This window comes from Eleginops maclovinus, chromosome 3 (assembly GCF_036324505.1).
Source record: "Eleginops maclovinus isolate JMC-PN-2008 ecotype Puerto Natales chromosome 3, JC_Emac_rtc_rv5, whole genome shotgun sequence".
NCBI classification, from domain to species: domain Eukaryota; kingdom Metazoa; phylum Chordata; class Actinopteri; order Perciformes; family Eleginopidae; genus Eleginops; species Eleginops maclovinus.
The window spans coordinates 17330712-17355791 of NC_086351.1; the positions used below are offsets into that span (position 1 = coordinate 17330712).

Below are 25080 nucleotides of genomic sequence, written 5' to 3' on the forward strand. Positions count from 1 at the left end.
TGTCGTACTTACAAAAATAATCCATCCTGGGAAGTCCTTAAGTGATCATGCTCTTAGATGGACAAGAGAGAATGATACGCAGGTGATTGGCGGGAACAAAGGCACTCAGTCAGTGTGAGACTGATAATCACACAAAGGCACGTTGCCTGACTGAAACTCTGTTACTCACCCTGTTGCTGGAGGGCAGGCCATGTTAGCAGCACAGTGCAGTCATACAGCCGCGCTCCTTTTGTCACGGTGACAGTACTCTCCTGTCTCCATCCTGCTTAAAGAGGCTGACTAGAGATGGTGATTAGTTTGGGAGGAATGGAGCAGCCTTTACAAGCTGAGAGGCCACTAAGGGCTCAGCCTCTTGACCCGTTATTACCTGGCTAGAAATGGCATTACCTCAGTTGCTTGGAAACACAGGACTCGGTGTTGCCAAGGAACATTTCTTTGTCCCTTCACAGCCATTTCCTTTTTTTAAAAATCTTAAGTCTCACCAATTCACACGCTGGCTTTTCTGTCCTCCCACTCTGTTACTAAGTATTGATTTTTGTGGAGTGTCATGCAAGCGTGGGGATTCCAGGACAACAGAGGTCTCAGCCTTTAGGGTTTTGTGTTGCTCTGGCTGACTTGAGGCGAGAGAAATCACTTACACCCAAATAGGATGCGGTTTCGAGTGGCTGTAGTGTATTGTTGTTCTACTATACCCAATGGGAGCTGGTGATCTAAAATGAGTGCCTTCTAGTGGAAGCAGGCTACGAGGAATTACCGCTAGCTTCAAAACAAATACTGTGTGATTTCTATTCAACTCTGCCATTTGTAAAAGGGCAGAATATTGGGATAAAATTATTCAGAGAGGAGTAGATATTGACTCTTTAAAATGGGACTCTTTACATTTACACGTTTTTTAGCTTTCATATTTGAGTCCCTCCACATCATCTGGGTTATTTTCTGTCAATATTTGTTTCTCTTCCTCCTTCAGTGTAAGTATGACTTCTGCTGGATCTGTCTGGAGGAGTGGAAAAAGCACAGCTCCTCAACAGGAGGATACTACCGCTGCACCCGCTACGAAGTCATCCACCAGGTGGAGGAGCAGTCAAAGGAGATGACTGAAGAGGTAGACACACACACGCACAAGCACACACACAAATCAAAAAGCAGAGAAAACAGCAGCTAATAATGGATTAGCTGCAAACTACCGTAACTCGCACACAGCCCTGAGTTTTTAAATATGAATATGTATGTGGTGAAAACGCGTTGTCTGTAAGTATTGATTGCCAGGGATTGGACAGGATTCACATTTACACCATGATTGTAATTTGTTGACAAACCATGCAATTGCAATATAGAGAAAGTGAAAGACTGTTTTACAGCACTGCGTAGCAAAAGGTGAATAAACTTTCTAAATGATAAATGTAAAATCCGTTTCTCATTTACTGCTCTAATGTTAAGGTGTATCCCTTTACCAGTGACATTCCCCTCAAGCAATGACATTTGTTCGACCATCTATGATATGATGCATGATGTTTTGGTGTGTACCACTATTCAGCAGAGAACGAGTGTTTGTGATCAACCTGACAGAAATGATAAATGATGTGACAGTCGGCACACAATTGAACCTAATGATTTGCATTTTGGGGCCAAAGCATTTGCAATTTGCCTAAAATTACTTAAAATGAATCAATTTTTTGATATTCATGAAATGGGTGTGTCATCTTAGTAGTTTGTGATGTAGTCACGACATCACAGGGCTGCCACAAAAGGATTTTTACAACTTTTCCCCCTCATATGCATTAGTACTCCACAACACCTGTAAAGAGACTTTGAATTGTACAATCTGCTGACTTTCCCCAAAAACCCTTTTAGGAATATTGGATTAGTAATGCATTTCATTTTCTTCCAGTAAATGAAATCCTCCTAAAATGATTGGTGGCATCAGCATAGCTCATGGTGGTAGTCAATCAACCCAAAATAAATACATACTCTCTTAATTGTTCTTGAATTTAAAGGAACACAGACACATACAGGTATATGCCAGGAACAGCATTGTGTGTGTGCTTATTCTCTCCAACAGGAAGGTTATTGAATTCATTCATTCACGCTTTTTTTTTTTCAGGCAGAGAAGAAGCACAAGAGCTTTCAGGAACTGGACCGATTTATGCACTACTACACTCGCTTCAAGAACCACGAGCACAGCTATCAGGTGAGCCGGCCTGGGTTTGCCTTTCAATGATGTCTGCTCTGCGCTGTGTACAAACAAATATTGTAAAACTGGCCCTGTGGCCTCTGAGGTGGACATACATTGTAATGCACTACAAACTGATAAAACTATTGAGTTTCAGTGTTTTGTACTCTTACAATATTACTGGATTCTGTCTTACTCTCTCAGTATTCTTGTATCAGCAATAAGCAGATATCATAATGTCTTGATTTAAAAAAGCCCTCTGCATCCACCTTTTGTTGGCTCACTCTGCCTCACAGTCTGCCATTTTCTTCAATGCTTGGTCAGATAGTCTTCTCCCAACAATAAAGTCTAACAGCTTCTTTCTTCCTCACAATAGCTGGAGCAGCGCCTGTTGAAAACTGCCAAAGAGAAGATGGAGCAGCTCAGTCGAGCCCTGAGTGGAAGTGAGTGTGCAGTCTGCCATGACAGTGTCAATCTTTATTACACATTCAGACTCATCTTAATCTAGTCCTCTGATATTGAGCTTTTGGAAGAAGGCAGGAGGGAGAAAGCAACACCACAAAGGTGTTTTAATAAATTATTAACAACAGTGAGTTTAGTTATTATTCTGTAGGCAAGTGTAAGTTACAAGAAAGCTGTGAATAAGCTTTGTCTAGAGTCCTCCTAAGCCCCATCGGTGCAGGCAATTACATCCTGTTTAACATAGCTTGTTTTCTCCCTGCTAGGATTTCAGTAGACTCTGATAGCAGTGTCGTAACTTACGTTAAGTTCGATTGCCAGCCATAGACACATTTCCATAACTCAAATTTCCTAAGTTTGGTTGAAATGGCTTAATTCATCCCGCACGATACATTTGCAGATTACAAAGAGAGCATGACACTCGCTTAGATCAAAAAGCTAGATCCCTTCATATAGAAGAACAGTATCTACAGTATATTTAGCACAATGGATTCTCATTATTTTGTACTGATCTGCTTGGATGTTGAGGCTGGAATAAGATTTGAATCCTACAAAAGTAAAGTAGTTATCTGAGTGACTCTTCTTCTCTTTCCCAGGGGAAGGAGGCCCCCCTGACACCACATTCATTGAAGACGCGGTCCTAGAACTACTGAAGACTCGCCGCATCCTGAAGTGCTCTTATCCTTACGGGTTCTTTCTGGAGCCCAAAAGCACAAAGAAGGAGATTTACGAGCTTATGCAGGTCTCAGTCTTACTTATTCAGGAGGAAAGACAAATGTTCACAGCAGCCGGTTTTATATGGGCCATTAGAGGTGTGAGATTGGAGCTCTTCTTCCTCATGATCCCCACAATCTGTCCCAGTTACACCTCACATCTCAGCTTTTAGTTAAAGACCTAGTGTTGTATAATTCATGAACACCAGTATAGAAAAGGAATATACTTACCTGCTGTCTTTTATGTCTGTTGCCTTTTTTAAATACTGTAAAATGAATGAGCGGGACTCCTGTAGGTCTCTTATTGGCTGGCAAAATGAATTCATTTCTAAAGATCCGTGCTCAGAGGCCGTACACGTCACCTGTAAGGCTACTTCTGAGGTCACTTTGTCCTGGAATTTTCTGGTTTGGGAACAGATTATTTTATATGATTTAAAGTGTTTTCATACATTAAAGCACTTCATTTACTGAGTTTCCTAAAAAAAAACTCCCAGCCTGCTGTCTTTCTCTCCTCAGACGGATTTGGAGATGGTGACGGAGGACCTGGCCCAAAAGGTGAATCGACCTTATCTGCGGACCCCGCGCCACAAGATCATCCGTGCAGCGTGTCTGGTTCAGCAGAAGCGGCAGGAGTTCCTGGCCTCAGTAGCTCGGGGAGTGGCCCCCAATGACTCCCCTGAGGCCCCCAGGCGCAGGTAAAATACAGATATGCAGATCTTTTCATTTTTATAATCAAAACAATGCTGTAATATAACAGAGCTGTGGTTTGGACAAATCTAAAGAGGTTAATTACCATCACAATGGTGTACTTTTCTCTCTGCTCATTTGCAGTTTTGCCGGCGGAACGTGGGACTGGGAATATTTAGGCTTTGCATCGCCTGAGGTAACTTTCAGTGAAGAGTTTGTTGGGTAAATGTCAAATGTGCTGAACAAAATGTGGATATTGTTTTATTCAGGATCTTACACTTCTGATTAGTCCCTGAAGTAATAATAATTGTATAACTGTAAATATTCATCCTTAATTGCACTTCAACACGCTAAACTGCCTTAATTTTGACGTATGGTTTAACATTTAGAGCATACCGTAGAATAAACATTAAATCATTACAATTAAGGGAAATCACTGCAGAGGTTGCACTAATATTATACCTGTCCCTCTCTCCAGCAATCCCACCTGTGTTTCAGGCTGAAAGTGGGTGATTAATGTGCTTGAAACTGAAACCTTGATTTGATCTGGTAATTCAGGCACTTCTCTTTTAATGTCACAGTTAATCAGGTTTAAATAATTGCCCACACTTAGATTATAAAGTAATTAAATGATTCAGCCCTACATTATTCCTCTTTAATAAAGTCTGTATATTTATCTTAATCTTTTTTAATATTGATGTTTGGAATTTGGCTGAGCAGCAGCACTGAGGCACCTCAGTGACCCAGAGATCCCGTGTTGTTGCACACTGCAGCGGGCCAGATGGCTCAGTGTTCCCTTGTGCACCCGCTCGGAATGATTAAACGCACGGCACTCTGGCACTCACCTAAGCAGGTTGCTCCCCATCATTGCGCATTAGTAACAGGCATTTGTAGTTAACTTTTACAGTCATAAAACTGTCGCCACATAATGGTTTGATTATTGACCTGCCTCCTTTTTTCTGCACGACTTGATGCATGCACTCAATAGTGCTGCATAAGACAATACACTGCAGTCAAGCTTCTATTATCGTTTAGCTCGCAGAGCGTGGCGGTTTTTAAACACACAGGCCTTTCATCCGGAACACATTCAGCTCAACAGCTCTCCTCAGGCTCCTTACAACACCACACAAATATGCAAATCTTACATATCGCCTAAGCCTCTCTGGGTTTTGTGAACACCTTTTTAACAGCATAAAGCGGACATTTCCCTATTGACAGGAAAACAAATGACAAGATCAGTGTTGCATGCCAGTTTGATAAATGAATTTGTAAATGCTTATCCCTCTGCCTGCTCAGCATCATGGTGCGAGGGATAGGAGACACTCTGTAAAGCTTTTGTTTACTCACGGTTTACTGAGTAAACACTGGAAAAAATACTGTATACTATTTGCAGACTGAAAGCAGTAGGAGACGATAACACCGATGCCACCGATGTCTGTAAGATGTTTTTTATTTAGCATTCACTCAATATCCTGGATGATTTACTTGACAAGGTGAAATGCTCCTCTGTTGTCTGTAGATTATGAAATATTAACACCATGACATGGTGGTAGAGCACCTGCTCTGATACTTTTATAGATATCTATTTGATTAATGCAGTGTGTAAACCATTATTGATTTGGAAACAAAGGTAGCATACAAGCCAACTGAAGCACACACAAGCATTTTAGTAAACAACTTATTTGCACACTACAAATATGTGACTTATCTTCAAAATAACACACAAACAAATAACTGAAAGAGTATTTTTCCAAACAGGATTTAAATAAACTAATAATTTAGCTCTGCGTATCTAAGAGGAAGTTCATAGTAAATTTTGCCACCAGATGCTGAGCAGCGAGCCACTCTAAAATCCAAAAAGTGTTTTTATTTTTGACCCTCATTAAGAGGCTGTCTCTCAGCTGCAGTTAAGAAGAGCACTGTAGTAATATTCAAAGCCTGACGACTGCCTCACAGCTACAGATGGTCTGCTCCACGGCTTCATAGTGAAGGAAACATGAAACCCTGTCTGGGTGAGAGGCTTTTTGATTTTACGACTTTGACTCCGTGACTTTTGCAAATGTATAAGATGAGCTGATGGCAGTTAATTATTTCCAGAGGTATTCAAATGCAGATTTGCAAATTCATTACATAAAAGCTTTTTATGTTCGTAGACACAGTAGCATTTATAAGCACACACACACACACCCAATAATTAGAATGCATCCTTTTGCACTCACCTATAACACCATAGTGCTTTTTTTTTGCAATTCCATTTAGTCACGTAGTTTGACATATCGTCCTGTGTTAATTGACATCATTTGAACGTCCCTGAGTGATGACGTGCCAAACATATCAGATTAGCTATTATAGGGACAGATGTGCTGTGTGGAACACGCTGTATCGTTAGACTGCTTTCAGGCTAATTAAATGTGAAGTCATACAAGACTGCACACCCTTCCTTAACGAACCTGGTAAAAACATGCCTCTCGTATTCCAGTGAATCAATATTTCCTTTATTCTAGTATTTATTAACTGCACTTTTGATAAGATATTCTGGTTGCTTCTGGGATTAGTTTGACATGCGCACGTAGTATATCCAAACGTCTGAACCTCAATGCTCATGTTGCCTAATTTCCAATTCCCTCCCAGTGAGGGAGTGCTTGGTACAGACTGAGCGACTGAATGATTGAAGGCTTGGTTTGGAGATGAAAGGGTTTGAACGATCTCAGTGCTCATCTCTCCTGGAACAGAACAGTCAGACCACATTCGAAGCAGACTGCTCCCCTGCCAGTTTATAAGTTCACCTATTCAATTTTCATACCAAGAAAAGGAATCCAGAAAAATGTGCAACTGCAGCCCAAGAAGAGCAATACATGGCAATTTTATCAGTTCAGATAGAAACACCTTGATTTGAACAAGAGACATTATGATGGGTTATACTGCTGGATAAGAGCATCTGTTGAATTCAGCCATATAGAAATATGCTCTTTTGACTAAATCTGTTTTTGGACGTTTTTAAGGAGTACGCGGAGTTCCAGTACAGACGGAGACACAGGCAGAGGAGGCGGGGCGACATGTCGAGTCTCCGGAGCAGCACACCTGACCCTGACGACTCCAGTGACAGCATCTTAGGTACAGCAGTCATCAAGGACGGATATATCCCACAGGGGGGTCTCCGCCTTCTTCCAGTGTTGGATTATTACTCTCATATTTGGACTTTCATTTATTTCCTGCATGGGTAAATTATTCATTATAGCCTGATGATCTCACACGTTCAAACTATTCCTGGTTGTGATTGGCCCTGCTAGGTCCGCACACAAAATCAATGATATTAGTTTATATTTCTATAAATGATGGTTTGTACGGGTTTTGTTTAACTGTATGCGGTGTGCCTAAACCCCATAAAGAACAAATGTATAAAATCATAGTTTAGTGTATTTTCTGCCTTTGTGTGTCAGTGAAGTACAGAGGTGTCAGGAAATGAAGGGAAAGAGAAAGCATGCAACACATTGGTTTAGATACATTTAAAAAAGGTAATGCAACCATACAAGTACATTTTCCAAGTCTAATCTACGCTCAGATAATCCATTAGATTAAATTGGATTAATCCTTCTCTTAGGTGATGTGTTCCGAACCCAAATGAGGGCATAAGCCAATATTTCCAATCCATCAGTCTTATATATTACGGTGCTGCTCTGTCTTTGGCTGTGTGGGATAAAAGATATATGGAGTTTGCAGTTTTGCAGCCAGCTAAAATATTCTGTTGTGCCAGGAAGGATTAATTGACTTCAGATCAAGATATTGACTTGGTACATTTTCCAGGAAATGCAGAGAATCTGTGAGGCTGCCATCACGGGATCATTCTGCAGTGTTTGCTAACATAAAGGTGGTAAGAGTTGCTCCTGTAAAGATGTATTTTAAGGACTATATTTTGACAATGGCCGTTTGTCCATTTGTTTTTCTACACAGACGCACAGGATGTGGGAGGTGGACGCAGACATCATCTGATGGTGAGTGCACAGGTTCCACCTTCAGCTCACAGCTTTTAACCTTTGATGCTTTTAGACAATATCAATGTACGGCATGAACCAGGAGGGATTGATTTATGAACTGCTTTTTTTTATTCATAGTCAATATGGCTCAATAATTCTGTGATAACACATTTTAGTTTAACCTGCTTTTGCTTCTTTTATTTATCTGTATTTTTCAAGTCAATCTTTAAAAGCCATGCTTATAAGTCTGATGCTTCTTCAGACTATAATTTTTTACATTGTTCAATTTTACAGAAGTTAGGAGATAGATAAATCCTGAGTCAGATTAAGGGGAAATGGAATGTGATGACAGTGGACATTGTTATATTCACATAACTATGAAAATAGTTATTTTTGATATTAACAAGTATGTTTGACCTTTTGTGTCTTTTAACTTCTGTCTGGTCTAATAATAAGTTTAAATACATTTACACAATGTGCAAGTAGTTCAACAATGTAAATAAGGTAGTAAAAATGGGGCATGTATTTATTTTAAGTCAATGCCATAAACTCTGTCTTGATGCCAATACTACTCATAATCAGACCCAATCCATACCTGGAAATAATCCTACACTGCACTGTTAAATATATCAAATAATACTTATTAGTCAAAGGTTTCATGGCTGACAGAGACAGACTGTTTGGGGAAGTTGGAACATAATGACTCATCTCTGGTATTTCATTTGTTTGTGTTACAACAAAAAATAACACTGGAATGTTTAGGTGTAAATCTCAAATATGCAATCATAAAACAGCAGGTGTAATAAATAAAAAGTTTCCACAGCCAGTTTTTATTTTTCCAGGCTGTATATTAGTTCACTGCTTGTTTCCATGTTCAGGTCTGAGCTGCTGCTGCTGCTGCCTTGTTAGAGGGGCATATTGGTTTGGCCTGCACTGCTGACACAGTTTTTTTTTTCTTGCAGGGTCTTGGTTCTTTGGACGACGATGACCCTAACATCCTCCTGGCTATCCAGCTGTCGCTCCAGGACTCGGCGATGGCAGAGATCGGAGCCAACCATGCTGCCCTCGCCAACGAAGCCTCGCTCGGTGCTATCGGCACCTCCCTGCCCTCGAGGCTCGAGCAGAGTGCTGCAGGTGTGGAGCTGCTTTCCAGAGCTTCTCTGAGCAGCTCCGAACTGCTGGAGCTGGAAGATAACTTGGCCAGACTCGGCAACATCAGCAGCCAGTACTCTGCCACCAGCGGTGTCCCCGCCTCTGTGCAGCACAGCGACAGTCACCACCGAGCCTACGGGGCCTCTGTGCCCATACCAGTGGCTCCAGGTGGCAGCAACTCCTCCACCGGCCTGTTCTCCTCCTCCAGCGACACGATAGACTCCACCACGTACGGCAGCCACGACCCATCCTCCTCCTCTGCATTAGCCAATGCGAACCTGCTGGGCAATATTATGGCGTGGTTCCACGACATGAATCCTCAAGGCATTACCCTGGTCCACTCCACCTCCTCCGACACTGACTCGAACCTCAGCGCACTCCATGCAGGCGGAGGAGGGTGCCTGCTGGAGGAGAGAGGATGCATCCCGCCTGAGAAACCTCAGGAAGTGACGGCAGAGGTGGGTTTCTGCTCTCAGAAGGAGGAGAAGGACGGTGCCGCGGCTCAGAGGCCCACACAGCTCGATCTAGTGGGGCTGGAGACCACGTCGCTTCCTTACATGGCCACCCTTGACAAAAGCAGCGAGCATACATCACGGGGAACTTCAAGGGTGGACACGCCACAGTGCGACTCTGAGCACATGCCCAGCAGCAGCTCCTCTGAGTGGGAGGACCAGGACCAGGTGCACCTGGTGTGAACGGATCGGCAGAGATGGGAACGTGCTCCTTCGGAAAGGCCCAAAACCACTAAAGATGGCAAATATAGTAGAGTTGTGGAATTTGTAGAGTAGGTGTTCAGGTGGAATGTATACAGAATTAAGAATGTATTAGTTCACGGGAAAGTGGGGCAAGATATTTTCACACTCAGAAGGCTTGTTGTGCTTTCCGCAGATTACCTGGTGTGATAGCGGTTAGATTGAGGGACGAGTGGGTCTCACCTTCGACACGTAACCATCTACACCCCATTCCAGTCGGTGAGGTTATATACCAGAGGTTCAACACCATTGGTTTGTTTTAGTATTTCTCATAAAGAGGAATTTACCTCCTTTCAAAGAAATCATTCATTTGTTATTTTCTACTTTTTGGCAAACTAGCCACAGATGCAGAAGCCACCGACTGGACTGGAGAGTGGATCTAAACTGAAGCATGAACAAGCCTGTAGGTTGGTATAGCATCATTTACTGTGTGGTCGGCCCCCCCAACAAGCAGCCCTTGTGAAAAGACAGCATTAACTGAAGGACACATTTGATAACACTTTTCAAGGATATTTACTAAATGATTCCGAGCTGTTAGAAATATAAATTACTGGCGTTTTCTGAAACCACTTATAGAGGAGTCTTTCGCATTGTGCAGGTATGTTGTTATTTTCTCGGCTGGAGTAAAGGCCTACCGTATGCGTCTAAATCATGTCGGAGGGAGGGTTTCACCTTGGCATACTGTACTGGCTGACTAGTATTTTATCCCAGCTCACTCTGTGGGGTAAAGCAGCAAGTCTTGCCCCTGTCGAAAAACCTGCCTATTTTAGGTGCCAAACACTGACTAGCAAAAGCACCGTTTGCAGTCGCCAAGTGGATTCTAATAAACAAATTGTGCCTGCTTATTACAATCTCAACAACTCAACCTAAATGTGAAAGTCTGGAGCCATATTTGTATTTGAGTGTGATATCTTTCCAATATCACCATCTGAAAGCTGTAATAGTGTGCCGTGTTAATCTGTAGTTGAACACCATTATAGTTGTGTACTTTATTATGTGAAACATTCACACACAACTGTTTAGATCTGTTGGTAGACTGCTCAAAAACATTTAGGATTTGACAATGGTTGTTCATCCCAAAGCCTTATCCCTCACACTCTCTCAATGAGAAATGTGTTCAGAAACAGCTGACAGGCCCCGAGGGGTCGTTCAGTTCAGTTTATGCTGAAATCCTTTGTAGCGCGCTCATATTCATGTGTGAGCACTGCAGCGGAGAGTGCGGCGTGACACGTTAAGTAGACAGTGAGTAGTCTTGTTTATATACTGCAGGAAAAGCCCAGAGAGATAATCAGGCAATCTCATTCAGACTTTGGTGTATTAATTAATCACACCCAAGTCACTGTAATGAATCTCTGGGTCCTGTTCAAGTGTGATATGAGCAAAGCCTTCATAGGGGTAATGCATGGAGGGTTCCTGAATGTGTACTGCATCTGGAACACACAAGGAGTCCATGTTCTGTACGCAGCGAGAGATACAGTGCCTTTATGTCAATCAACATTATTTTCTTTCTTTTCGCACATTTTCCGAGTGCTAATTATTACACAGTATTTACAGTGCAAACAAACACCTGTTACCTTAAAGTCATTTCTCTCACATACGAGTGTGCAAACATGAGATCTGGATTTTTTTCTCATCAGCATATTTGTAGCATGAGGCTTTTTTGTTGGTTCCAGTAGTTAATGGATAACTGATTTTATATGATCTGGTATAATGGGAATGGTTTCGAATATTGTTCCCCAATATTTTGAAAACAGATTTTGCGCTTGTATTTGTGCAGCAGGGCTTCTGTCCCTATCTTTTAAAACGGTTGGTTTTTCTGTGATGTAGAAACTCAAACCACTGTCCTGACTCTGGGAGGAGTTGACCTACTATCATGGATCGTACCTGAAGACACTAAAATGGAGGAATGTTGCAATATAAAGTAGGTATTTATTTGAAATCAATGTAATCCATGAATGAAGATGGATTGTGAATAACCAATGACACATGGGTCAGTGTTTTATCTTTAAGATTGAATTATGTTTTTGTGCAGACTAACGTCTGACCGAAGTAAATCACCTGTTTTCCCCTAGCAGATGGATAGAGCCACTAAGTTAAATGTAGAGACAGCGATGACCAGTGTCTCGAAGTTGTGAAACTGTGAGTGCCATATAGTTAGTGAAGCTAACTCAGTTGGACTTGGTAAATGGACGTGGGTTGAAACAGAGGAGTGACATCTTGCACGTTGCCCTCTGTGTAACAGGATGCTGTGCACAAGGTGGGTACAGGTCTAAATGGAGTTTGTACTTCCTCTCACCACTAATGTTCAGGTGATTTATTTTAAAACGGCATATAGCATTTTGTAACTCACTGAGATTTTCTATTGTAAAGCAACTAATCCTTGAAATGCTATTTGCACTTTCTTAGTCTACACTTGATACATTCCCTCTTTATATGAAAATGTTTGATGTGTGATGCCAATAAACTACGTGTTGAGTTTTAATGTGTGTTCTGTTTTGATTATTGAGATACCTGTGGATCTGTTTGAGTACTGACTCATTCTGTCCCTTAATGGAGTTAGCTTGGTTTCCAAAAGCTTCTTTAAGCTTCCCTAAACTACAGGATGAAGGACACAGTTCACTTCCTAACATCCGACCATCAAAGAGGCCCTATGATGCTTTTGGGGTTTTCCCTTTCATGTAGTGTGTTACAGTAAATAGATTTTTGTGCATGTAAATTGTCTGCAAATACTAATATTAGTGGAGTTGCCAGCTCAGAGTCTCATTGTGAACCAGGGTATTTTGAGTACCCTAAAGATTTAGGATAGAAATGTATAGCACGGGACCCCAGCCCATAGAAACTGCTGGATGCTAACTTGCATATGTAGGGGATTTTGCACAATTAGCATAAATTGTGTTGATTAGCATTAATTACCATTAAAGCCCATGGGGACATTAGCAAAAAAATGGCTTGGCCAAATTGGACAACACTGCTCATGGTAATCAAAATCAGCCCAGAAGAGCAAAAATATTGCCACATTCTGGCAATTCTTTACCCTGAAATGGGAGTTTTTTTAACTATTGTTTACAGATTGTGGCACAGATTACAGGAATGTTGAGTTATTTTAATAAATAAAATCATAATCAACAGTACTGGCTGAATTGTTTCCTAATTGCCTTAAGGTTTGAGGTTCTTGCTAAAACAAAAGCTGAAGCACTTTATTCATAAAAAAAAAGCACTGGCACATGCAATTGAAAGGTAGAAATGTATGCTAGTGCGGTTTAAAATTCTCAAATGAAGCACTATTCAAAACATTTTTAGCAAACATATTGCAGTTTATAATAACATTAACCCTGACTCAAGACAAGTAAAACAAATCTGTATATTGGACGCATCGCAGACATCCCTTCCTATTAAAATAAGGCAGCAGATGTCTTAGAGGAAAACAGGACTGTGAATCTACATCCCAGATGAATATGACGTTCTGGAGGATCTGATATTGTGTGCAGGAGGGGTTGCTTTGGGAAGCCTGTCACTGAGGCTCAGTGTTAGCGACAGAGGCCTATGAGCTGCAACAGGAGCAGGAACAGAGAGACGATGTCCAAATAGAGGTTGAGAGCGGCGAACACGTACTCCTCGGGAGAGACTTCATACATCCTGTGTTTCCCGCCCAGGATAAGCTGGGTATCAAACACCAAGTACTGCAGAGTATGCACAGAGACATAGAGAGATGTTTCAACCCTGACTTCTGAAGGCAGCGTGAGATGAAAGAGAGACAGGGAGCAGGCTACAGGAAACAGTCTGAAAATATGGGCAGAAACTGTTAACTTTAAGCACACATCAACAAGCTATATAAATAATAATGGAGGCTGAAAGTAAGTTGTGACTTGCTGTTGACAGCCTCTGTGCAGCAGCAGTTTGTTGCAGCAGCTGACACGACGGGTCACAACATTTGCTGTTAATGCCAGAGGCACGCAGAGAGTGGCTGTGAGAATGAAGCCTACTGCTGCTAAACGGTGTGTCGTCGGAATCAAAGGGCACGAGGACATCAGAGTCGCTCGTTTACACTAATGACTGTGAGAGTCAGCAGAGGCAGGAATCAAATCATGCAACGCATACCCTTGACATTAAAGCCTTGTTTCGTGATGTTTTTCCATCTTTTAAAAATGTCATTTTAGATATGTTTTCTTTTTTTGCATTGTAGAAAACCATATCCTGTTGTTACAGTTTGAATGTACTTACTAAAGAAAACAGCAAGGTTCCCAGGCAGGCGTATAAGATGTAGAGATACTGTGGAAAGAATCAGAGACAAAATCAGCAGCACTGTTGATTTGTGAATATTTCTTACACAAATGGAGCAATTATGTAGTTAAAAAAGGAACTTACATTTACCATTTCAAATTCCTATCTTAAAACATGTATTCAGCCTTATTCCATAGACTGTATAAATAAGGCCTTATTCTTTAACTTCAGTGGGTGTAAAGTTGAGCATAATTATATATTTTTTTCCAATCTGGTTGCTCTGTACAATAAATATGATGGTAAATGTTTGATAATGGCTGCACACAGTATAGTTTAACAATGCAGTGTATATTTGCTGTTCAGATTCATTTGTCGTTGTGTAAAAAAACTGTCTAAAGTCAGTGGAATGCTTATTCCTGTAAATGTGCGAGGCTGAGACAGTTAAACAGCCGTGTATATTTTGATGCATGAGTCTTGAGATCAGCTCCTGAGAGGTTTCAGAGTTCACGCTCTCTTTTTTATAGTCTGCTCAGCACAGGTCAGTGCCAGTACATCCCGAGGATAAAGGCTGTCTGCCTCTGCCTTACATTTCAGAGCTGTTCTCACTGCAAACACAGGCGAAAACACGGCAGCTTGTTGATCTACCTGCGATCGGAGGATCCCACAGAGCAATGCAAACGAGAACAGGGTCCAGGCAAACACCCACAGACTCCCGTTTAGTCCGGTGAAGTCCCACTGGTGGCAGAAAGGAGGGAGGAAAGAGAGAGAGACGCTGAGTGTGAGGAGCCTCTCAAACAGAAAAGAGAGCAGACAGAACATCTCTCATTTACACACATCAGGGCCATAAAAAAGCCGGGGCTGTCAAGGTCATCTACATTGCAGCTGTGCTGTGAGGCAGGGCACATTTGTAAATGATGAAGACATATTGCAGTTCAACACAAGAACATTCTGGATGTAATGATTCTGGTTAATTAATCAACAAGCTGCAAGGCAGGCCAAGAAGAAGGGTGGGGGGTGGGGTGGCCTTTTGGCCTGCATGCAATTTTTCAGATAGACAGAAAAAAGATGGCCGCTTCATCAATCTAACACTGATAACCTGAGGCGCCATGGGCCCGACATGCAAGGCAGTGTTTATGTCATTTAAATCGCAGACACCCAAAGCTCTGGCACAGCGCTAACTGTGGAGCAAAAGGTGCGAGTGATCGTGGAGTCATAAAAAAGAGAAATTTACCAAAAGTGTTTTGCAGAAGTGACCGCTCACTCGGCTCATAAAACATCCTGTTTTATGAGCCGAGGGTGCGGCCACTTTTTCTATTTTTATCAGTTTCCCCCTTTTCATGTTGGCTGTTTAGACCTGATGCATACGCCTTCCTTCTCCAGATCACTAAAAGAGCTTTTAAGAGCTGATTTATTCTGAGAATAATCATTAGCCACCTGTTCCCTGGTTGCGCCAATCTGAGCAGGAGAATTAAAAGTCGGCAGCTCCTTCAGATGCAATAAGTGTCAAAATGTGTGAGATTTCAAACTTTGTTTAAAGGCAATTAAGAAGGATTCTAAATGCAATTTCAATTTGGCATACATCTATTTCACTTGTCCAATCTTTTGCACCGCTACCTGAATAATAACTTTGCCGGGGTCCACTTTGATAAATCAGAGTTGTTCATGTGTTGTTTTTTTTAGATTACATTTGCTAAAGATCAAGAATGCAAGTGCATCTGTGTAAGCTTCTTTAATATTAAAATGTATCCAGCAAGAGGAGAAGCCCTAATGTTTACCATTGTGTCCCTGAAAGGCCCTTTTAAAGACTATTCTCAGAGTGTGTTTGCTTTACTACACAGTTCATGATGAAAGGAGATGGAGGAGGGAGGAGATTCAGCAAACAACAAAAGGCTCCCGGCCATTTCTGAACTCAAGATTTATGGCAGCGACCTCGGCCAGCATGAGGACAGCCCAGAGGTTTAACTCTGTCCCGCCAGCGGACATAAGGAATTAACTTGATAGACAATTACACTGATCTCAGCAGTAATCATAGTTTTGCCTGGAAAGCAAAGCTATTAAGAGCTTTAAAGTTTGCTGGTGACTGCAAACTGTGCATGAGAAAACCTGCCCAACACTTTGACTGCAGGAAACCAACTCAGGATACGGACATTTACCACTGACTAGCATAGCAAGGTAGAAGTTTATGACATTTCGCCAAAGGCTGCACTGCTGGGCTCAGAGCGTGTGACAGATCCTACCTTTGACTGCATAGCAAACACAGTCAAGGTGAAGGACACCAACGTTGTTGCTCCCACCGCCCACAGAACTGCCTCTGCATTGAAGTACCTGCAGAATAAGTATCAAGCAGATGTGACGTGGGAAAATCCTCTCACAGTGTCATCAGACTAGTCATAATGCTGAGTGGATCCAGGAAGTAGGGTTCTGTTTTCTGCACATAAGGAAACATTTCTGAAATCTGGGATTATTTCCATTTCAGTCTGTATTATGTGTCTGAAGTAGAGTGATTGCAGCCCCCCTCCCCTCTGAACCAGCATTGCATGATGTGTCGCCCTATGTTCAGCTTCAGTTATGGCAAGGTCCCATAACTATGATATTTCGAGTGTATTATTGATAGTCAGGCTTCAAGTGAAGCCTTTGCTGTCTGAGTGACAAGCTGTTAAAGACGTAACGTGTTGCAGATGGCTGAGGTAACATGTGTTTTCATCGGTGCCGCTGCAGAATGATTGGTTTTCAACTACAACTATAACTGCGAGGTTCTGATCTGTATTCAGCCGAATCCCCGAGAAATATGATTCCATGTGCTTTTTAATTTGGTAAATCAACATCAGGTTTGATGGCTTAATCTCTGGCTACCAACACGTTATTAGATATGGATCAAAATCAGGTTATTATTGTGTAAATGAGTCGGCATCAGGTGGGGATTCAGCAAACACTCACGCTGAAACAGATCCCAGCATCAGGCCCTCTGCCACAGTCTGAGGGAGAGACAAATGGAAAGTAAGTACATGGGGAAAAAACGGTGGAATAGAGCAGGTGTGGCGGGGGTTTAATTTGATGCCTGGCTGGTAGCGCTTCTACTCACAAACAGACCCAGGGCGATGAAATTGAGGGGGACTTGACGACGGAGGTTGTCACAGCAGGACAAGACCAGGATGAGCACCAACACCGTCGCCCTATTTCACCGAAAATATAGAGTATATCCTAAATAGCAAAATAAAAAGGCATTAAACTGAAAAAAAGGACTGGGTTCAATATGTGAATTCACTGGGTGCATTATTTCTGCAGTGTGTCTGGCCGTTTCCTGGATTAGGATTCAGGCCGAGGGACAGTTTGTGATTTACTTCTGTGGTTTTCCATGAGCGACATTTTCATTTGGGTAAAATTCACCCACAGGAGATTTGTAGCTGGTCAACCTGGTGAAAGCAAGAAAGTGTGCAGCTTGTAGACACTCTAACTGAATGTTTTTGTAAGCTTACATCATGGTGTAGGAGAACCAGTAGTTGGCCCATGTCCATTTCCTAAGAGCGTCCCTGTGTTTCCAAAAGATAAATGGAGAGGCAGAGGGGAGTGTTTAATAGAGGCGCCATTTATTTGATACAGGCAGTATAATGATTGTATTAAATATTAACAGAGGATACAGCATTGTGCACATGGGAGTTTAACACAATTTATGAAAAGATATTACTGTAGCAGAGTTCTACCACATCTATTATACAAAACCTATAAAGCTTTCAAACTACTGCATGCTAAAATATTATGTGGCAGAAATGCTCTACCATCTAGTCTAACCTTACATATTTATGGTGATTTGCGCAGTGCTGGGTCGCGTGCTCAAAGCTTTTTTATGGACAACTATTGTAGTCGTGCTGCTGTGTGAAGTCGGCTGCTCTTCACGCTGACAGACTGCGCTAAACGTGGAATGATGGATAGGTTTCTGACATCTTTTTTTGGGAGTAACTCCCTTGTGTGAATGTGTGTCTCTCACCAGTACAGAAAGGCGCAGATGATCCCGACAGTCACCAGCAGCTGAAGCATCAAGGTCAAGTAAACTTTCCTTATGAAACCTGTTCAGGAAGAAAAGTGAAACAACACAGATGGAAAGACAGACAGACAGATGCACAACACCAACATTAAATAATCTGTCAGAGCAAAGCAGGCAGGCAGGCAGTGTTTATGCAGTAAAGCTTCTGTTTTCCCAAAAACGCATCTCAACCTCTCATTTAAAATGATGTGTGGTGTGTGTGAGGCGAGGAGCTGAGGCAGAAAACTTTTTTCAATTTTTGAAAAACACTGCAAAGCAAATTAGGGAGTAGATCTTCCCTTCATCAGCTCTGACCATGCAAACAAAAACATATTGGCTGAGGAACCTTCTGTTCCTCACCCCTGCCCATTCCTCCCTTCCTCTAGCCCTCACCTCTTCGTATGGCGGCATGACTGAAGCTGCTATCCTCTAAGCCGTGAGTGTAGCCAGGTGGAGCTTGACCGTACTGCTGCTCGCCTCCATCTGGGGCCAGGCCCTCAGGATGGACCGAGTTATCGTAGGGGCCAGGAGGGGAGACCACTGCAATGTTCCCATCCCCCACCTAATGCATCCACGCCAACAACAACAACAACAACACAGGCAGTTTTAGCAACACTTCTACTTTTGAAAAAAATCCTGAAATAATGTGAACGTACATCAGGAAAGAAAATCAGTCATCTGTATGTTATCAAACTAGACATTGCATTAAGATCATCCCATGATCTGGATTTTGCACTAAAAGTTGGATATTAAATACAAAAGGAATAGAAAACATGGGTCACGCTCTCAAAATGTTCTTATATTGCTACTAACCTGATAGTTTGTCCCCGTGTATGAGCTCTGCCCATAGTCGTGAGGGTTGTACGGAGGGGGGTGAACTGCATAACCACCATTGCTTTCGTTTTTACTCTCCATTCTATCAAAAGTAAGCAGATCTTTCATCAATTGATGGACAAAAGTGACATAGAAGAAATGTCAGACTTCAGTTAAGGTCACAGCTGAGACCATAAAAAGCATCCTTTTGAACATCATCAACACTTTCATCAGAGATGTTAAATTGGCAAAGGGAGCAATGTCAGCGTGGAACAAATAACTGGGTAATTACGAAATGATGCATCACACAAACACCAGAGCCATCCATGACTAACATCCATAATTATGGCCTTAAGCCTCCATTTAATTGAGCTGTATGTATATTTAAAAGCTAAATAGGTTGTGGTTAATTGCTCTCAAAGGAAATCCGGTCATCAAGAAGGACACACAGACACTAAACTCAGGGATCCTATCTTACATTTACTGAGCACTAACACATTCCCTTTGAGGTCCATGCTGCTGCACTAGTCATTAGAGAGATGACGTTGTAATTAACTACACAATGACCAATTCTGTATGATATGGAGCTTCAGTAAAGCCAGGACTACACTGACTGTAGTAAGGAAACTGTGTTATGGATTCCACTTCATATAAATCTTCCTTCCTATTGTTTCATCAGTAACAGTATCCACTTCCTGTAGTATTAGTCATTAGTAATGACTGAGGCAGTAATAAAACAACGGCCACCTTAAACTACATTTAGATTGTTTAAGGCGTTTTCAAACTGCTGATATTCAGGACAAAGATGACACATGTTAACATATATTTTCAAATATTTAAATGTCTTCAAGTCTACTTTGTATTGCTAGTTTAGCCCAAATTGCCCTCACATAATTTCTGAGGTGTGATGTAAGAGGCCCTTTGAAAGTAGGCAACCCCTCATCATTTACAACTGTACAACAAGTCATCAAGGGCTGTTTGACTTAGCTCTGTTCACGTAAATCAAGTAATTACAGTTCTAATCCTTTCTAATGTGCCTTACCTCTGCTGTGACGGCTAGGCTTCTGCGCCACTGCTCTTCCTGTTGTGTAGTTTTCCTTCAGGGCAAAGTCTACCTGCTATCAGTCGGTTCCCACAGAGACAGGACTTTAGCTTCAGGGGAAAGGATGTATCCCTCATTAGGCTCAATGGGATATTCCAATGAAGTTCTTAAAATGTCATTAAACAAACCAGGCTGGCATTTTGTCAGAGCACATCGTATTTTTTACCTTTTTCCTTCAGTAATACTGATACTCAGAGGCCTTCAGAAATACTTAATACTGATGCCTTTCACACAAGGTATGTTTCTATTTCCTGTAATGATATGGCATTAGCCTTCTGTGTGTGATAAGCCTGTAACATTTCATCCTGTATTCTACAGAAGTATAAATGCAGCACAATGGCAGCCTGTGGATTCCACGGCTCACGTTCCTGGCCTACCATGGATGAACACTGATAACAGCCTGCACATGTAAAGAGACGGATAAATGATGTATGCCATCAATCTGACCTTCAGAAGGGATAATGGTTATCGAGTCCCAGCTAGGATGAAAAGCTGAAGACATACAGTCCACCAATATACAGTACGTGAAGTAATGTAGGTCACAACAGTCTTAGTGCTTCTCCATGGAGAATTGCCTCTGAAAGGGGTGTAATGAATACTTCATCCATGAATGAGAAACTACCCCAGGGTAAATCCATTTAATTTTACTGGAAAAAAAAGCTCAAGAACATAGACATGAAACTTAACATTTAAATGTGATATTTTAAGTGATTATACCACAGATAATACGTATCTGCATTCAAGTTGAGTGTTTGCATTTAATGCTATGTTCTATCTCTATTTCTCCACATTTCAAAGGGGAATATGGTAGTAATTTGTATCACCACTATGTGAAGAACCACCAAACTACCACCAAACTAGTTTCACCGTGACCGGTAAAATGCTGCTTGTACGCCGATATGTATGTATTTTACTTACGTAGGATTCTGGAGGCAGAATTGCCTTGTAGAGAAGTATTTCTACATCGTGGTATTGGTACTACGGAGTACTTCTTCCACCACTGACTGTACATAACAATCAGCTACCTAACCTCTAGATGGCATTCCAGTCTCCTCTCATGTTACGGATGAACATCCAAAGAGATTTATAGATCTTCTGTCTCATGTTCAAACACTCAGCAACTCTGCCTGTGTTTTTGATTTGAAAGAGAACAAAATTGCAGAGGACATACAAATGATTCAAATAGGATTGTATCAGCAGTTAAAAGGTGAGCTGTCAAGGTATACTGGTGCCAAAAACTCAAATTGTCTGGATCAATGAACATCACAAAAGAAAATCATTTTATATTCAGAGATTCAGAGTTTTTAATCTGATCGTGTCACAGCATTGTACAGAAACTAATCATACATCGAGCAAACACTGGGGGGCACTAGTCTCCTGTGCTTCTGTTACTAATTGCAGTGATTTGGTTGTGACTCTCCCCCGTCTCTTGCTGCCACCTCGCCAACCAACCAGCAGGAACCAAATCCTCCAGAGAGCTCCCTTAAATCAGCTGCCTCCTCATTGTAACTGCTGGATCAAATCCTGCATTTCTCGTTGTGATCGTAGTTAAAACAAAAGGAAATATTGTTTTTCCTCTTTAGACAGCAAGAAATGAAGCATAATTTAATAAACAAAAATAAAACAAAGACTTGCAACATCATATTTGAAGGGATACACAACTTTTTGTGTCATTTTTACTCTGTTCTCTGCTGATAGGTGTGTCAGTCAACCTGGGCTGGATTTACACCGGCTGCTCAAATCTGATGCTCTCACCTGTTCCAGAGATCTTGGGCCGATTTGAATGGATGGCACTACAAATAATGTCACATTTGAGCAGGCGGTTTAACTCCGGCCTGTGTTGATGCACCAATCAGTGTGGATCCTGGTGTGAGGCCACATTTAACTCGGATCTGATTGTCTCTGGCTGTCCAAACATGAGCACATGAGGCTGGATCCACATGGAGCCCAATATTTGCAGAGCAGAGAGCTGTGAAACATACCATGGTACACAGGATGGAACATTTCTATTTTATTTATAAAGCCCAATATCACAAATCAGCCAACATGACAGACGGACAGAAGGATGGAAAAGGAAGGAAAGATGGAGGAAGGAAAAAGTAAAGAAAAAAAGGGTCAAGAAAAGTAGAGGAAAAACTATGGAAGGAAGTAAGTAAGGAAAACAGAATGGCTAACTGGGTAGATGGATAAAAAAAGATGTAAGAAAGAAAATAGAAAGATAAGGATGGAGGAAATAAAGAGCAATGAAAGGAAGGACAGGCATGCTGACAGACAGGAGGAAAGGAAGGAGAACTAAAAGATAGAGGGGCAAAGGAAAATAAATGATGGATAGGTGGATGCTAATATAGAAGGGAAAGGAGTAACGCTGTAAGTAAGAATATGATGAGAATGGAGGAAAGCCAGATAGATGGACGGATGGATGGATGGATAGAAAGAGTCTGTTCCCTGTCTGGGAGCAGACACACTGTGACAGCTCTGTTTTGTCAGACTGCTACGATGCTCTTTGGGGCGTCTGGGACTGAGGATTGCAGTGTCAATGGAGGAGAGGAGATGTTGCCATCATGCCAGGCTCCCTCTCCACTGCATGCAGTGGAGAATTACTCCTGCCCAGCCGCTCGGGCCACAGAAGGACCTTTGGAGAATTGAAATGGTAGTTTGTGTTGGGCCTCTGAGAGCCCCAGTGCAGGTCTGGAGGTCTGTGTCACTACATGCCTCTTCATTTCTAATTTACAACCCTCCTGAATCTGCTAATGTAGAATCTCAGCAGCGTGTACGGCTGATACGACACACTGGGACTGCATTTGTTACTTTAAATAATGAGACAGGCTGCACAGTGTTCCACTTAATATCAGCTAGACCAGCCGTGTCAAGCAAGGAATATTACAAAGTAAAAGTACTGACACACAATGTGGACTTACTATGAGGGCCAAAAAAGCTTTGCAAGGAATTTGACAATGACTTGAATTATCTTGTTTTGCTAATGAGCGCGATACAAAAGGCACAGCTGCAGTCAATTTAAGTCAATATACATAATTAAGTGGATAAATGACTATTATCCATTGTTTATTTAATATATTACACAACTATAGCAGAGAGATACATTTATTATTATTAGAGTCAAGGTTTACATTAGCTGTGTCTAAAAGGAGAACTCCATTAGCAAATTATAAATCAGCTTGCAGAAACTTCTTCTAAACTAATTGAACGAGGAGCTTAATTTATTGCGTATCATATTACACTGTTGCAGACATACCTAAACCACATTCATTCAACTGGGCCAGTCACAATTAATCTGCAGAATTACCATATTAAAAGAGAAATTAGGGAATCTAATCTGACATCATTTTCGATCCGTGAAATAAATCGACGGACAGATTCAGTTTTGAATAACGTTATTATAGTGGGACGTCTAATTTAGCAGATGAAACAAAATACAGGTTAAAGATAAGAGGACTCACATAAGAGGAAGATTTCATGTTTTTTTTTGCTATCAACAACATCAATAGATAACTTTAGGTTACATGCAAAACATGGTTCTCTGTTTAGAAGAAGTCAGCTGTTGGAGCCAAGCTAATCATTAACGCAAGGCTAATTAGCTAAACGCCTGAGCGATCACTTCATGACCATGCACCAGTTGCTGGGCATGCCAGATTGACTGCCTTAATCCTACTGGTTTTTTCGTGTAACTCTGGAATTTCTCCAAATAGAAGTAGTATGGCATCCATCCATTTTTATTGTATAACAGTTGTTAGTTAAGCTATATTTAGCAAAGTAACGATACCAGGTGCCTGCGGTCACTTCACATTCTACGTCAGAACCATAGAATCTCTACTTCCTCTCACTGTACAATAAGTCATAACCAAAATATCTTGGATAAAGAAGGATATGTTGAGATTCTGACCTTTATATATAGTATATTCTGATGCCATTAAAACCACACTGTGCAGAGGTTATCGTGGCATGGAGCCATGGTATTAACCTCCCTCACATGCACGCCCTAGACAAACACAAGCTGAGCACGGCCACAGCTTGGTGGTGTGGATACATTACTGCAACCTTAGCACCAGGGTAGATATTTGGCAAGAAAGGTGTCTTTACATACAGTCTATAGACAGAACTAGCTAACCAAAAAAGTAGACTCCCTAGGTAATTTGCCTCTTATCTTTAACACCAGCTAATAAATTCACCTGCACTGAAACCTTATCACGGAGAAAAAGAGTATGCTGCTTGTCTTACTGAAAAAAATAAACATTGTGAATATTGACAGGGAGACGAAATAAAAACCCAACTTGTCCTAAGTGGTTTTTACAAATGAATGTATTCAGCTGGATTTTGTTAAGCCAATTTAGAACTTATTGTAGTACAGATTAGAGGTGACAAGGAGAAAACAGTGAAGCCCGCTCAACATTTTTAAATATCCTCATATATCTTTTACAGAGTACGAAGACCATTTGCTTTTGGCAATCTTTTCCTTTTGGCTTTTCTCTGATTCATTTTTACTTTGGGATATTAAATTCACTTTTTATTTTGCTGGAAAAAGCTTTCATGCCATCGCGTTACTTCTACCCACAAAAATGGCAAAAGAAAACAGCAGCCGCACTTATAATAAAAGCCATTATTGCATTTTTATCCACATTGCAAGGCTAAAAAATACAACTCTGACAGCTCAGGCACCAAATAAAGTTTTCAAGTTGTTTTAAGATAATTCAGTCTTAAACCCAAACCAGTGTGACAGATTTAAACGCTCCCTCGAGTATAGCCTCTAATTACTCCCTAATTATTTTATCCATATGTAAATGCTTGGAGAAGTGTCTTCCAAAGATGAAATAGTTTCAATAGCTGAAAAAATTGACTGAATTGAATTAAAACATGTTTTGGTACGGGTTTTGTCTGTGTTGACTCAATATAACGAGCGTCTGATTGTATCTGATTTTCTTTTCTCTATTTTCCCTGCTAAAGCTAAGCCAGTTAATTATTTTCTGTAAACTTCTGATCCAACTATCACAGATGGATCTG

General features: G+C 41.3%; 2 protein-coding genes across 3 annotated transcripts in view; one reads left to right on the forward strand and one right to left on the reverse strand.

Annotated features, from left to right (window-relative positions):
- The window catches only part of LOC134862320 (ankyrin repeat and IBR domain-containing protein 1-like), a 28855-nt gene extending 16466 nt beyond the window's left edge, over positions 1 to 12389 (forward strand). For both annotated transcript variants that reach the window (XM_063880174.1, XM_063880173.1), the window contains exons 12-20: positions 968 to 1102; positions 2102 to 2188; positions 2547 to 2613; positions 3226 to 3371; positions 3859 to 4037; positions 4174 to 4225; positions 7032 to 7143; positions 7981 to 8021; positions 8966 to 12389. In XM_063880174.1, coding sequence (XP_063736244.1) covers positions 968 to 1102; positions 2102 to 2188; positions 2547 to 2613; positions 3226 to 3371; positions 3859 to 4037; positions 4174 to 4225; positions 7032 to 7143; positions 7981 to 8021; positions 8966 to 9850 — 1704 coding nt within the window. In that variant the 3' untranslated portion in view covers positions 9851 to 12389. The remainder of the gene's footprint in view (positions 1 to 967; positions 1103 to 2101; positions 2189 to 2546; positions 2614 to 3225; positions 3372 to 3858; positions 4038 to 4173; positions 4226 to 7031; positions 7144 to 7980; positions 8022 to 8965) is intronic.
- Positions 12390 to 12989: 600 nt separating this feature from the next.
- zgc:110410 (uncharacterized protein LOC553618 homolog) lies at positions 12990 to 20079 on the reverse strand. Its single transcript, XM_063880175.1, has 11 exons — positions 20005 to 20079; positions 18963 to 19065; positions 18543 to 18711; positions 18114 to 18192; positions 17605 to 17658; positions 17211 to 17301; positions 17066 to 17103; positions 16366 to 16453; positions 14774 to 14863; positions 14129 to 14176; positions 12990 to 13587 (listed from the first exon to the last, which is right to left on the reverse strand). Exons 2-11 carry the CDS (start codon positions 19062 to 19064, stop codon positions 13435 to 13437), a joined length of 912 nt encoding a protein of 303 aa, XP_063736245.1. The 5' UTR covers position 19065; positions 20005 to 20079; the 3' UTR covers positions 12990 to 13434.
- Between the last annotated feature and the right edge of the window lie 5001 nt (positions 20080 to 25080).

What these genes read in the sequence shown, in the direction of transcription:
- zgc:110410 (XM_063880175.1), bottom strand. Translation starts at nt 19,064, where the DNA reads ATGGAGAGTAAAAACGAAAGCAATGGTGGTTATGCAGTTCACCCCCCT. An exon ending in TCATCGCCCTGGGTCTGTTT is followed by an intron (nt 17,104 to 17,210) that starts GTGAGTAGAAGC and finishes TCTCTCCCTCAG; the next exon opens with ACTGTGGCAGAGGGCCTGAT. An exon ending in TGTTTGCTATGCAGTCAAAG is followed by an intron (nt 14,864 to 16,365) that starts GTAGGATCTGTC and finishes TTCTGCCACCAG; the next exon opens with TGGGACTTCACCGGACTAAA.